The sequence below is a fragment of the Cydia splendana genome, chromosome 12 (genome assembly GCF_910591565.1).
Source record: "Cydia splendana chromosome 12, ilCydSple1.2, whole genome shotgun sequence".
Lineage (NCBI taxonomy): Eukaryota > Metazoa > Arthropoda > Insecta > Lepidoptera > Tortricidae > Cydia > Cydia splendana.
This window is the reverse complement of record NC_085971.1, coordinates 20127909-20143143: the sequence shown is the minus strand read 5'-3', so window position 1 is coordinate 20143143 and position 15235 is coordinate 20127909. Positions and strand designations below refer to the sequence as shown.

At 38.6% G+C, this 15235-nt stretch overlaps 1 protein-coding gene and 1 long non-coding RNA gene across 2 annotated transcripts in view; both read right to left on the bottom strand.

The window, feature by feature from the left end:
- Nucleotides 1-15235, bottom strand: part of LOC134795739 (uncharacterized) — a 246170-nt gene that overhangs the window by 131347 nt on the left and 99588 nt on the right. The window lies entirely within an intron of this gene.
- Nucleotides 3012-14672, bottom strand: LOC134795628 (putative inositol monophosphatase 3). The gene is made up of 6 exons (XM_063767528.1): nucleotides 14106-14672; nucleotides 13015-13163; nucleotides 11552-11699; nucleotides 9287-10637; nucleotides 4465-5787; nucleotides 3012-3601 (listed from the first exon to the last, which is right to left on the bottom strand). The coding sequence occupies exons 1-4, from the start codon at nucleotides 14599-14601 to the stop codon at nucleotides 10423-10425; spliced, it is 1008 nt and encodes a 335-aa protein (XP_063623598.1). The 5' UTR covers nucleotides 14602-14672; the 3' UTR covers nucleotides 3012-3601; nucleotides 4465-5787; nucleotides 9287-10422.

Sequence of the window (15235 nt, the reverse complement as noted above, 5' to 3'; positions counted from 1 at the left end):
CGGGAATGGAGTACCAGGCGGAGTATATCATTATACCATGGCTAGAACCATTTTTTTTAAGAGCTAGGATTTTTCTATAGTGTCATTGATTCAATATTAATAAATGAAAATAATAATAGAAAATACTCAATTGTTATTCGCTTTTTCGTCAGCGATGAGACAGGCACATCAGAAGTCTGGTCACAAACTTATCTGTGCTTTTCTGTCAAAGAAAGATACATAAAAAAAAATGTATACATCCCTAATTTAATGTCTACTCTACTGTATCCAAGTACATCGTGTAAAATAAATAAAATTATATTGTCCTATGGCCTCCAGGTCAAATTATTGTACAATATAGTATTCCACATGTAGACAGAAAGCTAGATAATATTGTGCAATAATTTTACCGAAGGGCATGTCACATCTGTTAGGATTGGTCAATTAAATTTGATTTAAGCCATATATTCACTGAGAAATATTTTATTTCTACATGTTTATATAATAAATGTTTATCAAAGAATTCATATTGATTTATTTTAAGAATATTGCAAGCATTTTAATGCTGGAACGCTTATAAGTCGCTGGCCCAATATTACAGGGTTCTATGTTACATTTTTAAGATAGTAGAAATTCGAGTTAATGTCACTATTACATATATGACAATGTTCAAATTTCAGTTCGATAAAAGTGAAACATAGGACGCTGTTATTGAGCCAGCGAAATGTTTTGGTCTTATAGCGTATGCTATCAATGTAACCTTCATGCTTTCAAATAAGATCTATATTGGCTTGCTTGCGCCCATAATGTTGGCGTGTGAGTGACATTAAAAATAGAAATGTTTCTCAGTGAATAAATAGCTTTAGAGTAAGTGTTGGTGTCTCAAATATGTAACCGTGAGTCATTTGGAATTTTATTTAAAGAGTTCTACCGGTGGATGAAATCTGTAAATGTGAAATATGGCGGATTTGATGAATTTTAAGTGCTGAATTCGTAAATTCTTTTCGGCACCAAAGACTGGTGACTGAAAGTTGATTCTGGTTTTCGTAGTTTTTTTAGATATTCTCAATGGAATTTTCATACTCATGTCGTTCCATTTTGCGAAGTTATTTATACTTATAAAAAAATGCTTTGTGGGTCCCACCCATATAGCACTTTTATTACTATTATGGCTAACATTGTCAATGTCCATTATTTCAACTAAGATTTATAACTTTTAGATATGGGTTATTCCACGTAAATGTAACACGAGCCACTATTTCATTGCGTGATTTATTATTATTTCAAGATACAATTTTAAGCGTCAGATATTGATAGATAAAAAACGCTTAAATTTTACATCCTAAATAAAAGGAACACGGGTTGGCAACTGGCTAAGATTCTATAGATGCCGGATACATTATTCGTAGGATTTACAGGTATAACCATCTGTAAAATACTTCGACCGGCCAACCTTATAGGCAGTGGGCAACTAATCTAGCCGTGGGCGAAATCACATCTGCTAGGCTCTTTTCGTTCTGTATCCGAAAGGGCCTTGCGCGAGGCCCCCCTTGAGGCGCAAGGCCGTGGGCGACGGCCCACTTCGCCCACGCCTAGCTACGCCTCTGCCTAAGATAGGATTAAAACTCTGAGCTCCTAGATTTTAATATCATCACAATTTTCAGTGTTTAAACCCCAGTGTCAGCTTTCAGTGGCGGTCGTTAGGCTAGGCACACATTCCTGTCGAAATTGTACGAGGGCGATTACATGTGTATTGAATAAAACAACCTGCTTAATTTATTGAAATAAAAACGTTAAACATGTTCCTTGTTGTTTACTTTGCTTTTGAACCTGAATTACACTCGGGATTGTTACGGATTTCTGCTTGGCCCTAAACCAGTGGGGAGACACTCCTGACTTCGGGCAAACTGGGCTCCGTTCGGCTCAGCATTGCTCCGAGCAATTATTAGGGTTGACACAACTTGACGTCCCTTTGCGTTCACGACCACAGATAAGATAATTACTTGAATTTTGATAACCCTAAATAGTCGAAAGGGATACTGCCATAAGTTAGAAAGGGATATCATGATTTGACCCTGAATCGCTGTCATACTTCGGTTTTGTAGGAAGTGTCCTTTCTGTACGGAATTACTAATCACGTATTCTGTGCTTAAACATGGTAAATAATGACACGCCTTATAAAACAAAGTCCCGCCACGTCTGTCTGTCTGTCTACATGTTCGCGATAAACTCAAAAACTACTGAACGGGTTTTCATGCGGCTTTCACCTCAATAGAGTGATTCTTGAGGAAGGTTTAGGTCAAGGGTCACCAATTAGGTTCTTCAGGGGTCCGATTTTTAAAAATAATATGACCATCGCGGTCCGTTTCTACTTGAGTTTATTAAATATGTATTAAAATTATATAGGTCGGCGGTCCGCCATTTGGTGACCCCTGGTTTAGGTGTATAATTTGTAAAGGTTTTGTGCAAAATGGTTGGAAATTTGGAATAAAAAGCAAAGCGAAGCCGGGGTCGCTAGACACAGGTCCATTCAGCAAAGCTGATAAGAATGGATTAATTTCTATGGGCTTGTGCACAAATCACGCGGGGGGCTAGGTTCACGACAGATCACGTTGAGGGTGGGGTATAAGGAGACCTCACGTGTATTTTTCTACAGTGAACGAAACTAAGTCAAATACCTACCACATGAGTAGATACTTTTTCTCGGTTTCGTTAAACATGAATCTTCACTCCGCACTTCAGTCTGTTTTACGAAATTTTGGTGCGCGTGGCCTTGACCGGACGGATAGAAAAATTAAAAAAAATACACGTGAGGTTATGTGGGAGAGGGGAGTAGCCAAAAACCTCACCAAATACACCAATGGGGAGGGGGCTGTGGGGAGGTTAAAAAGTATCCGAAAACACCTCGCGTGATTTGTGCACAACCCCTTAGGCCCTTACACGGTCATATGTAATTTGTTTCAACTTAGGTGAAGGTGCCTGTCTGTAATAACTGTGATGTGAAAGGATCAAATAAAACCAATATATTTGTAGAATAATTTACTTAAGTCTTACGCTAAACTATTAACAAGTAATGATTTCGTTCACAAACAATAACAATAGAAAAGGGTATAAAATTACATCGTGGAAAGTAATCACTAATTAATTATACAGGCTAATTAAACACGCTCACTGGGTCGAAAGACGCGATGTAAAATATGTAATTACGAATATTACCTACACTAATAGCCGCAGCAAACTAAGGCTTAAGATAAACCGTGTATACTGTTACAGTATGTGCAGTTTTAGGTTTTTAAATTGTACGTAGGTACCTACGTCTAAAATTTTAACACAACCAATTTTGGTTACCACCCACCTGATTTTGAACTTTGTGTCAAAGTGATAGGGTTCAATTTTGCATAGGTAATTTTTGACACTCTTATGCCGTAGGGTTAAGTCGAATATATGGGGCATTATCTATGAATAGGGACCTTATTGTCGATGGCGCTTACGCCGCACAGCGTTGCGCGGTGTTGTATTTATATCGGAGCATCGTTAATAATGACGTAAGCGCCATCGACAATAAGGTCCCTTTTTATTGATAACGTCACATATATTCGATTTTGACATATTTTTTCACAGCCTTATACATGTCGCAGTCGGATCGTATAATCCGCCGTATTACATTACGGCTAGCCGTTTTCAAAAACAGGGGCGTTTTGAAATGCGGCGGTTTAACGATTAGCCGGATTGAATGCGGCTGAATGAGAATCCGCCGGAATGTATTCGACGCCATACGTTCTTCAACACGGCTAGCCGTAATGTAATACAGCGAGTCATTAGCCGCCGCTTTGACAGTTTTTAGTTCCCATTTTTAACACTCGTGGCGCTGCCTGACAAACGCTGGGGTGTCCATCAAATCTGAAGTTCGTCGGACTGTTTCTTTACAAAAAACATTTCCTTCGCAACTTAACTAGACGGAGCCCCGCTTCGCGGGGCTCCTATTTCTGAGCGGTTTGCCCTTCGGGCATCTGAAGCTACCTAACGAACCTAACCTACCTACCTATTGATTTAGTGAGACGTCTGTGAAAACATTACACTTTGGGGAAAAAAGCGTAGGTAGGTAAGTAGGTTAGGTTCGTTAGGTAGCTTCAGATGCCCGAGGGGCAAACGGCCCAGAAATAGGAGCCCCGCTTGCGGGGCTCCGTCTATTTAAGTTGTGAAGGAAATGTTTTGGAAAAGAAACACATGTAGTGCGGTGGGACCATGGTAAAAATAAATTAAATTGCAAACATTTGTCAAACTCCGGTTACGTAGGCGACCGAAAGAACTGGTCACTCTACAATCTAAAATAGTAGTACGATGCGGCTAAACGTAGGCCGCCTTATTGAAGAACGTGTCGCAATGACAAGCCGGCTAATCGTCGAACCGCCGCATTTCAAAACGCCCCTGTTTTTGAAAACGGCTAGCCGTAATGTAATACGGCGGATTATACGATCTGACTACGACATACATACAAGAGAGTCCTAATATTCTACAATCTACATGTTGTTGCATTCATTTATTTTATGAAAATACTATTTTAATTGACAGAGTTATTATTAGAAAAAGTCTTAGTAATATGCTACCAAATAAGTACATTACAAGGAATAGTTTTAGGTCAGATCACGCTACCCCAATAAATGCATTACAAATAATAGTTTCAGCCGTTAGTTAAAAATGAAAAGTTATTTACAAATATTATCTGGCCAGCGAAAGTAAACCTTATTGCAAACAACATAAAGTTCACTTTATAAATACAATTATGTTATGTAATCCAATCTATATAGGTATGCTGAAAAATAACTGAAATGAAAATGAAAAATACCGAAAAAAAAGTCATTTTAAAACTATATAGCGTTGCTGTTAGTTTATTACAGAATTAATCACACCAATCTATAATCTATTATTGCATTACATTGGTGAGCCTTCCGAAGAGTTACACACGTAATATAACATTGACAAACTTTCGCGTTTTGGCACATATTTATAACGTTGGAAATAAAGTAAGGTAACAAAATAATTTAGCGATAGATTTTAATTTATCAAAATGCAAGGCCGCCATTCAATCATTGTCTTTTTATCAAAATGCAAGGCCGCCATTCAATCATTCTGAAAATACACTCAAAGGCAACGAAATAAGTTTATATATGACCCGTTTTCTTGAGTATATTGTTTGCAATACATATTTAATTGAGTTTTATGGTCAGAGCAAAGTAATTATTAAACTACCGTTTTCAAAATACTCATGTTTACACTTTTGCACCTTAAGTACAAGGTTATAAGGTGAAAAATGTAAACATATCATTAACGTCTACTGTACCTATGTATTTATAAGACTATGACACCTTCAATTTCGGAATTTGACACTCGTTATTTACATCATAGTAAAGATAAAAATAAATAAATTTTATAACAATGTATACAATTATAAAACAACATAAATAAAAATTGGGTTTCATTTACAACATTTACAACAAAAAAATAAAAATTAGGTAACTTAATTGTAGTCTAATAAGGTCCATGTACTTTTTTATGTTAATTGGAATTAAAATTGTTCCAAAAAAAATTAAACAAAAGAAATTCTAAATACTTTGTTTTAAGAAAGGTTTTACATTGAAACGGATTGTACATTGTAATGCACATAGGGCCTTAAGCAGAAGATATATTTTATTTTTTAAAATGCCACCCCTGCCTGATCCACAATTTTATAAAAATACAACCAATTCACATTTCCAACATGATCATACAATACATTACAGTTTTTGTCAAAATAGCAAGTTAAGAGCGCTATTACATTTCGGCGTTGAGCGAGTTTAGGTATTTTACGCGCTGCGGCAGGCCGTGCGAGCTCAGTACGCCGATCCCTTCTACCACACTCGCACTACAATGATGGATTAAACATTCTTGATCCTTCGCGAAGCATATTGAAATCAACCATAACAACACTAACTGTACTTAACTTTTAAAGTTCTAAAACTGTTATTTGGTAAGTACGAAAATACTAAATGCAGTGCAAATGTACATAGGGGCTGTTCATAAATTACGTCATCTATTTTTGACGATTTTTGACCCCCCCCACCCCTCAAATCATCCAAAAATCAAGCTTCGGATGAATCTGTTTCCTCCTACGTCATGTTACCATCATCCGATGTCCAGACCCCCCCCACTCCTCCCATTTGAAACGACGTAATTTATGAATAGCCCCATACTTGTACTTATGAAGGTATATTACTCGAAAGAAATTATAGGTACCTACTCGCTTATTTACATGTTTCGTCATTGCATTTGGTACCTATAGGTTGTAAAGTTTGTATCAACGAGGGTTTAAAAACGAACTGGTACTGAGGATCTGATGATGATTAAGGTGGTCACGGATACCAATCAACCATGTAGTAACATGATTAGGCTCGTTTGATTCGTCTCAACAAGATCTTTGACACTGAAGATACACAGGGTCTGATGATGGAGCTGGAAGGTGGCCACGGGTACCAGTCTATCATGTAACTAAACAACTTCGTGTTTGGGCTCGTTTGATTCGTCTCAACAAGATCTTTGACACAAGACAGTACTCAGGCTCTGATGATGGAGCTGGAAGGTACCATTACCAATCAACCATGCAACTAAACCACATCGTGTTTAGGATCGTTTGATTCGTCTCAACAAGATCTTTGACACTAGGTGATACTCAGAGTCTGATGATGGAGCTGGAAGGTGGTCACCGGTACCAATCAACCATGCAACTAAACCACTTCGTGTTTAGGCTCGTTTTATTCGTTTCAACAAGATCTTTGACACAAGATAGAACTCAGGGTCTGATGTTGGAGCCGGAAGGTGGTCACCGGTACCAATCAACCATGCAACTAAACCATTTCGTGTTTAGGCACGTTTTATTCATCTCAACAAGATCTTTGACACAAGGTAGTACTCAGGGTCTGATGATGGAGCGCGAAGGTGGCGACGGGTACCTGTCTATCATCATCAGCTCCATCATCAGACCCTGAGTAGTATCTTGTGTCAAACATCTTATTGCGACGAATCAAATGAGCACAAACACGAAGTGGTTCAGTTACATGGTAGACTGGTACCCGTGGCCACAGTCCAGCTCCATCATCAGACCCTGAGTACTAACTTGTGTCAAAGATCTTGTTGCGACGAATCGAACGAAGCCAAACACGAAGTGGTTTAGTTGCATGGTTGATTGGTACCGGTGACCACCTTCCGGATCCATCATCAGACCCTCAGTACTACCTTGTGTCAAAGATCTTGTTGCGACAAATCAAACGAGCCCAAACACGAAGTGGTTCAGTTACATGGTAGACTGGTACCCGTGGCCACAGTCCAGCTCCATCATCAGACCCTGAGTACTAACTTGTGTCAAAGATCTTGTTGCGACGAATCGAACGAAGCCAAACACGAAGTGGTTTAGTTGCATGGTTGATTGGTACCGGTCACCACCTTCCGGATCCATCATCAGACCCTCAGTACTACCTTGTGTCAAAGATCTTGTTGCGACAAATCAAACGAGCCCAAACACGAAGTGGTTCAGTTACATGGTAGACTGGTACCCGTGGCCACCTTCCAGCTCCATCATCAGATCCTGAGTACTATCTTGTGTCCAAGGTCTTGTTGAGACGAATCAAACGAGCCTAAACACGAACTGGTTTAGTTGCATGGTTGATTGGTACCGGTGACCACCTTCCGGCTCCAACATAAGACCCTGAGTACTATCTTGTGTCAAAGATCTTATAGAAACGAATAAAACGAGCCTAAACACGAAGTGGTTTAGTGGCATGGTTGATTGGTACCGGTGACCACCTGCCGGCTCCATCATCAGACCCTGAGTACTATCTTGTGTCAAAGATCTTGTTGAGACGAATCAAACGAGCCTAAACACGAAGTGGTTTAGTTGCATGGTTGATTGGTACCGTTGACCACCTTCCGGCTCCATCATCAGACCCTGAGTATTATCTTGTGCCAAAGATCTTGTTGAGACGAATCAAACGAGCCCAAACACGAAGTGGTTTAGTTGCATGGTTGATTGGTACCGGTGACCACCTTCCGGCTCCATCATCAGACCCTGAGTACTATCTTAAGTCAAAGATCTTGTTGAGACGAATAAAACGAGCCTAAACACGAAGTGGTTTAATTGCATTGTTGATTGGTACTGGTGACCACCTTCCGGCTCCATCATCAGACCCTGAGTACTATCTTAAGTCAAAGATCTTGTTGAGCCGAATCAAACGAGCCCAAACACGAAGTGGTTTAGTTGCATGGTTGATTGGTACCGGTGACCACCTTCCGGCTCCATCATCAGACCCTGAGTACTATCTTGTGTCAAAGATCTTGTTGAGATGAATAAAACGAGCCTAAACACAAAGTGGTTTAGTTGCATGGTTGATTGGTACCGGTGCCCACCTTCCGGCTCCATCATCAGACCCTGAGTACTATCTTGAGTCAAATAAATACATATAGAATGTCAGGTCGTTTCAAATATTTTTAATCCTGTCCGGTAGTTTATTAAACTGTACCATTATAAATTATAATACTATAAAAACGGTGCTAGGATCAAAGTCTCTCGTTGCGGTTTACACGCACACAGTATAGCGTTTTACACGGCGCCCGCCGCACACAATGATAAAAAACCTCGTCGTCGCCGTTGAAAATGTGCGGAGCCGACCGACACACGTCCTGCCTCTACAAGCTCTGCCGCGGCACTGAGCTGGCGCAGCGCGCGTCATCGGTAATATAGAGTAGTTTTCAAAAAATTGCCAAAAAATTATAGTAGAATTTCATAAACACTAATGTATACCAACAGTATAAGCAAACGTTGCAGATTGCTTGAGTATGAAAATGACTTCGATATTAAGTAGATTTTCGTAGGAATTGACACTTGTTTCGGAGAGAAAATCGAGTTCGTTTTACTTTGATTTTCTCTTTCTCAAAGGTATGTAGGAAAAATATAGTTTGATATGCCTAAAGTACAGGGTATTAGTAATACAACATAGCCAGGTTTAGCAGAGTAAAATTCTCAACATTTCCAAATAAGAGCTCGCCATTCAGTGCTTCACGGGGTTTTTCGGAAACGACCATCAGAAAAAAAATCATTACTAATTTAATAAGTCCTTTTTCTAATATTTACAACGACATTTATAAAGATAAGAAGACGCTTTTACTGGAACAAGTACTCATTGTTTCTAATAATGAGCGCAAAGTCCTGAATTTCGTCGACTAGTATCATCAATTTTGCATTATTTCGACTTTTCTTGTAAGAGCGCTCTTAAGTAACAAGTGGAACTTGCGTTGACCGAATATCATTAGACATCGGTTACACGCTAATTCTGGCGTCAGTTCAGTCCATCAGTCTGGTCAGACTGACGGGAGAATTATCGTGTAACACGCGGACTGATGGACTGATGGTCTGGACTGATGAAAATTTAAATTTTTAGATAATATTCGTCAGTCCATTTTGAATGACAGAAAACTGATAGGAGACTGATCGTGTAACCTGTTTGTGTCATTCTCGCGTCAGTCACCATATTAGACAAGACTAAATGACTGTGTTGCGTTCTGTGTCCAAACGGCGACTGTGTCGTAATTTTATCAGGACTGATCGTGTAACCGTGTCCATTTTCCATCATTCTGGCATCAGTCAAAACTCGAATGGACTGATGGACTGAACTAACGCCAGAATTAGCGTGTAACCGATGTCTTAGACTTAATGCATTTTACCTGTTAAATTAATACAGCGGACGGTGGCAAAGAAAAAACCTGATAAATGGACGTCACAGTGTATGGGCACTTTGCAACTTTAGAGGTCTTAATGTTATTATTAATACCGTGACGGCCGCCGCCGCAAACAAGTATACACCTCGCCTGATAGTAAGCGGTTAACGTCGTAATATCGACACAAATCCGGATAAAAATAACGTTCGTTTAAAGAGAAACGCATTAGGTCTAATAAAAAAAGTCCAAAATTTGGTTCTAATCTTCATTAGTCCTTCAGCAATCTAAAACTTTGGCACTCAAGGCGCTAAAACCCCCGTCGAAAGATTTTTTTTAGAACACAAATTTCATAATACATAAATAAATGCATATGTTGTACACAATGTACAAAACTGAGAAATGATACAAATAGACCTGGAGGTTCATTATCATTAAACACAATATTAATAAAATAAAAAGATTTGATGATATCATAATAATTAATCATTTACGAGTAATATGTTGCTAAACTGTTCGACCTGAGGATAGACTAGTAAAAAATGCCTTCTGACATTAAGTTCGCCACATAAATAAATGTTTATTGGAGGTTCGGTTCAATTTGACTGACCCAAGAAAAGGAAATAATGCATTAAGTCTCATAAAATATTAGGTCAAAAATTTACTTCTAGTATCCCTATCAATCTAAAAACCCTTTGGCACTCAAGGGGCTATAACTGGCAACTTACCCAAATAATATTCATGATCGTACCTGGTTACTAAAACCCCGTCTGTCACTTTCACCTCGTTAGGTGAATAGTCAATGGCGTCGCCTTTGGTGGTGGTCATTTTACCGTCCACGGATTTGATGATGGCGTCGCCGGCGCAGAGATCCCATTTCTTGATGACGGAGGTGTGGAGGTAGATGTCGTAGGTGCCTGTGGGGCAAAGTAAAAGCATGCATTCGTAGGTGGGCCATTTTATTTAAAGTTGTCCCCTACACTTTTTTTTTCAAATTTGGGATTGTTTATGTTATTTCTACTCAGAATATGAGCTCTTTTGATCCTAATAGGAGAAAGGAAGTGTCTCAAAATGTCCATACAATTTTCGATCTTTCCATTCCGTTACCTCCATACAAAGTCTATGATTGTAACGAATGGTAACTGTAACGTAAATAAAATGGAACGTGGAATGGAAATAAAAACCTGGGACACTTTATTTCTCCTATTAGGATCGAAAGAGCTCGTGATTCTGAGTAGAAATAACATAAAATTTCACAAATTAAAAAAAAGTGTAGGGGACAACTTTAAATAAAATGGCTCAGGTAACAAATACTTAATAGGTAAACACTAACCCCTTATTCATAAACGCCCTACGAACCTCAATTAGCTAAGAATCGTTTGTCTTTATCTGTCATTCTGGCTTATGTATTTGTAAGAAAGGGATAAAACATAATTTAACTAAATCAGGCCCGTAAAGTTTTATGAATGAGGGGGTTACATTATGTGTATTATGACCGATTCTTATGGAGATATTTGGGGTTCCGTGCCCAAAGGGTAAAAACGGGACCCTATTACTAAGACTCCAGTGCCGGTCTGTCTGTCACCAGGCTGTATCTCATGAACCGTGATAGCTAGACAGTAGAAATTTGCACAGATGACGTATTTCTGTTGCTGCTATAACAACAAATACTAAAAAGTACGGAAGCCACAGTGGGCGAGTCCGACTCGCAATTGTTCAGTTTTTATAAAATATCTGCGTGCCAAATTTAATCAAATTCATTTTGGGAAAAAAGGAAGAAACATCCAATCATTCACATTTATTTTATAATATTAATACTTAACATCCTTACCATTAACAACAGTCATTACTTTGTACCCGGCACCGGCTGCCGGTATGACAGTGGTTTTATCGCCAAAAGCCTCTTTCGCCGTCTCCGTCACTTTGCCCGGGTGCGAGCGAGACACCACCACTGTGGGCTGGTTCTTGTTTTCTTCCTTCTGAAATTTCAGAGCATTTCCTTATGTCTAAAAATGTTAAAAGTCATATATACCGTAAAATGGGGTGAGTAGGGACAAAACTGACATTCAAACCTCGATAACATTTTATTTCACCTTTACATTTTATGCAAACTTAATTTTATTAATATACTTGGTCAAGCAAATCTTGTCAGTAGAAAAAGGCGCGAATTTCAAATTTTCTATGGGACGATAACCCTTCGCGCCTACATTTTTTAAATTTGCCGCCTTTTTTTACTGACAAGATTTGCTTGACCATCTATAAATGTCCCGGCCGTTTGTATTTTAGTCTTTTTATGATTTTAGGTAGTTCCATTTCATAACTTTAACGATAAACACAAAATCCCTCCTCACCCCGTAGTCCCTCGTAGTTGGGGTGAGATGGGATTTCATACAAAAGGTGATTTTGAAAGTTGTTGAATCCATTTTTTTAAAGACGAACATTACTATAGCTCCATTTGTAGGAATACATTATTTAAGAAGCAGTAGCCTTTAAAAACCATTTCACCCCCCAATCATCCCTCCTCTCCCCATTCATAACCCGACTCTCCTCGCAATCCCTACTCACCCCATTTTACGGTAATGTCACATCTTCTTCTTGCAAACTAGTTGGACTTTATGTCAATGTGGTAGGGTTCAATTTGTGATAAAGGTGTCAGTTTTAGCAAAGTAATGGTACCATCTAAGTCTAAGAAAAAAATTAATATCCAAGTTTGACAGCTAAAGTAGATGCCGCTGCACGGCGCCAATGTTGTATTGTATGGCAACTGGATTGTCAAAATTCAAAAAATTATTCGGCAAGAAGGCCACTTTCACAAGACATAGACAATACCAATACGACATCAACTTTCATTACTGTAGGTTTATTTAAGGTTCTGATGGAAGATCAGCACTGCGGTCTCGAAGATCAGCGCTGCGGTCTCCGCAGTATTTATGCTGAGTCAACACCTATTCTTTCTATCTAACTTTTGACAATCAGAGTAGTCTGTCCGCTTTACTAAGTTCAAGTTAGCCACAAGCGAAATTGATCTTAGAAATCGGACAGGCTATACCACATCATATAAATTAGCTATTATCAACATAATGGTATCGTCTTGGGTCGTCCCATTCGTTTTTCGTCAAGTTCTTAAATTAGTCCTATTCTGCTTTCGTCACTCATTCTACATTCGTCACAATCGTCGGTGGCTTTCAATGTAAAATGAGTGACGATAGGACTAATTTAAGAACTTGACGAAAAACGAATGGGACGACCCAAGACGATACCAACATAATTTGTCAAATTCTATAAAAACCTCACATGAGTCACACTGGGTATATTGTCCGATGTCCGCTTGGTGTACCATCCCCAGTAGGTGCGCGGTGTAAATGGATAATGGATGACTCCAATAACTGGCACTCCTTTAATGGCCACACACATCATGGTGGTCACATACTGGTACAGACCCTCTGTAAAATAAAATTGAGCTATATACAAACAGCAACACTCCTAACTGTACATCGGAGGACCTTATTACCAAAGGCATAAGGTCCACCAATGTACAGTTAACAGTGTGGGCGATGGTCTCAGAAATAGAAAATATCATAAATAGTCATAGTCTAATAAAAGTAATAAAACATAATAAATAAATAATAAATATTATAGGACATTCTTACACAGATTGACCAAGTCCCCCAGTAAGCTCAAGAAGGCTTGTGTTGAGGGTACTCAGACAATGATATATATAATATATAAATACTTAAATACATAGAAAACAACCATGACTCAGGAACAAATATCTGTGTCATCACACAAATAAATGCCCTTACTGGGATTCAAACCCAGGACCATCGGCTTCACAAGCAGGGTCACTACCCACTAGGCCAGACCCGGTCGTCGTCTTCAAAACATGTCTTCTCTTCCCAGAGTGACACAATCCTACGTCACAATAACATTGCCACTTTGTATAGCGCTATTGCATACTATTATATAGCAATGTCGCATGATGACGTAGGCTTATGTCAGTCACATGGTCGGAAGAGAGTACCAGGCGGAGTATATTATTATACCATAATAAATAGTCATGTTATGTATAGACAATGAGGGTAGGTTTTGACATTTACAAAGAAAGGTAGTTATGAAAAGGCACGTCTATCAAAGCGAACCTGGAACAGTGCAGGGTTAGTTCTCTGCGTTTTAGCTTGTTATCGACTATGCTCATAGCATTTAGAACGCACAAAATTTTTTTACTAAGAGAGCAAGACGTGTGACAGGTATCTTATAAGAAAAACTTTTATTAAGTAAATGATTCAGCAAGAGATCTGACCGTTCCAAATTCCACTTTTGAACATTAAAATGTTTAATCATGATTTCATAAGGCTAACTAAATTAAAAAGTAAGAATTATTGTACCTGTATACTCCTGCGTGGCATCCAACGGATCGATCCAAACAGTCACATCCTTAATGTAAACAAGTTCATCAAACATGTAATCTATCACACCATGCCCAGCCGGCGTACTCTCCAAGTCTATGGCCTCCTGGTCACTGCAGCCAGCCGCTCCCGTATGCTCCTCCGACACTATAGACAACTTAGGAAATGTATTCTTCAAACTGTAATACATCGCACAGTGCGAAGCTAAATCCGCGTCCGTCACAGGATCGTTCGCGCCTTCCTGCGTCTTCCCTTTACTCTGAACGTTTAATTCGCCATTCTTTTGACTCACAACTCTCTTACCACCACGCTCTGCCGCAAAAATACCAGCTTTTAACAAATGTTTTAAATTCACTAAATCACTTTTGTCAGTCACAGTGGCACCGCCGGACCGCCAATAAATTATTAGAAATAATATAAAACCTAATATTAAACAAGCGAATTTATTAATTCTTAATGTACCACCTAAATTCATTGTGAAAGCTTTTAGTTTAATTCATTTAAATACAAATTTTGTTATGATACTTATATGCCAGCATTTGATAAAATTTACTGTTTTTGACAACTAAAAATAAAAAATGAACACGTCAAATCTTCAATATCTATGATGATAAACTGTGCTTACACTACCGGACTTTCAGTTACAAAATGAAGTTATTCATCAACCGCCAAATTGGTCGTGTCGCTTCGCGATTCATTTCTTTGTTTTTGCTCATTAATGTTGTTTAAAGTGTAATATTGATAGCGTATTATGTAGTAAATTAATGTGGAAGTGTGCAGATAACGAAAAATTTTTCACAAAACGCGTTTAACCACCATTCTGGCGTCAACGCTGGGTAGCTCACGCAGGCCCTTGTAACATCCAGCTATCGCCTTACAAGATCCTTAAAATTCAATTATCGAACAAGATTTTAATGAAACAGCACGTATTTTGAAAATGAAGACTACTGAAGAAATTACTATCGGAATTAACCTAATATGAATAGTATTTACTGAAGACGTTTACCGGATTGAACTTACTGAAAAGACAAAAAATCTACTTATGACTAGGCAGTATGGCTTAGAGCTTTAGCCTGTCCTGATGGACGAAAAAGAAAAAAAATCAGTTA

What these genes read in the sequence shown, in the direction of transcription:
- LOC134795628 (XM_063767528.1), bottom strand. Translation starts at nt 14,601, where the DNA reads ATGAATTTAGGTGGTACATTAAGAATTAATAAATTCGCTTGTTTAATA. An exon ending in TGCCACGCAGGAGTATACAG is followed by an intron (nt 13,164 to 14,105) that starts GTACAATAATTC and finishes TTTATTTTACAG; the next exon opens with AGGGTCTGTACCAGTATGTG. An exon ending in ATATACCCAGTGTGACTCAT is followed by an intron (nt 11,700 to 13,014) that starts GTGAGGTTTTTA and finishes CTGAAATTTCAG; the next exon opens with AAGGAAGAAAACAAGAACCA.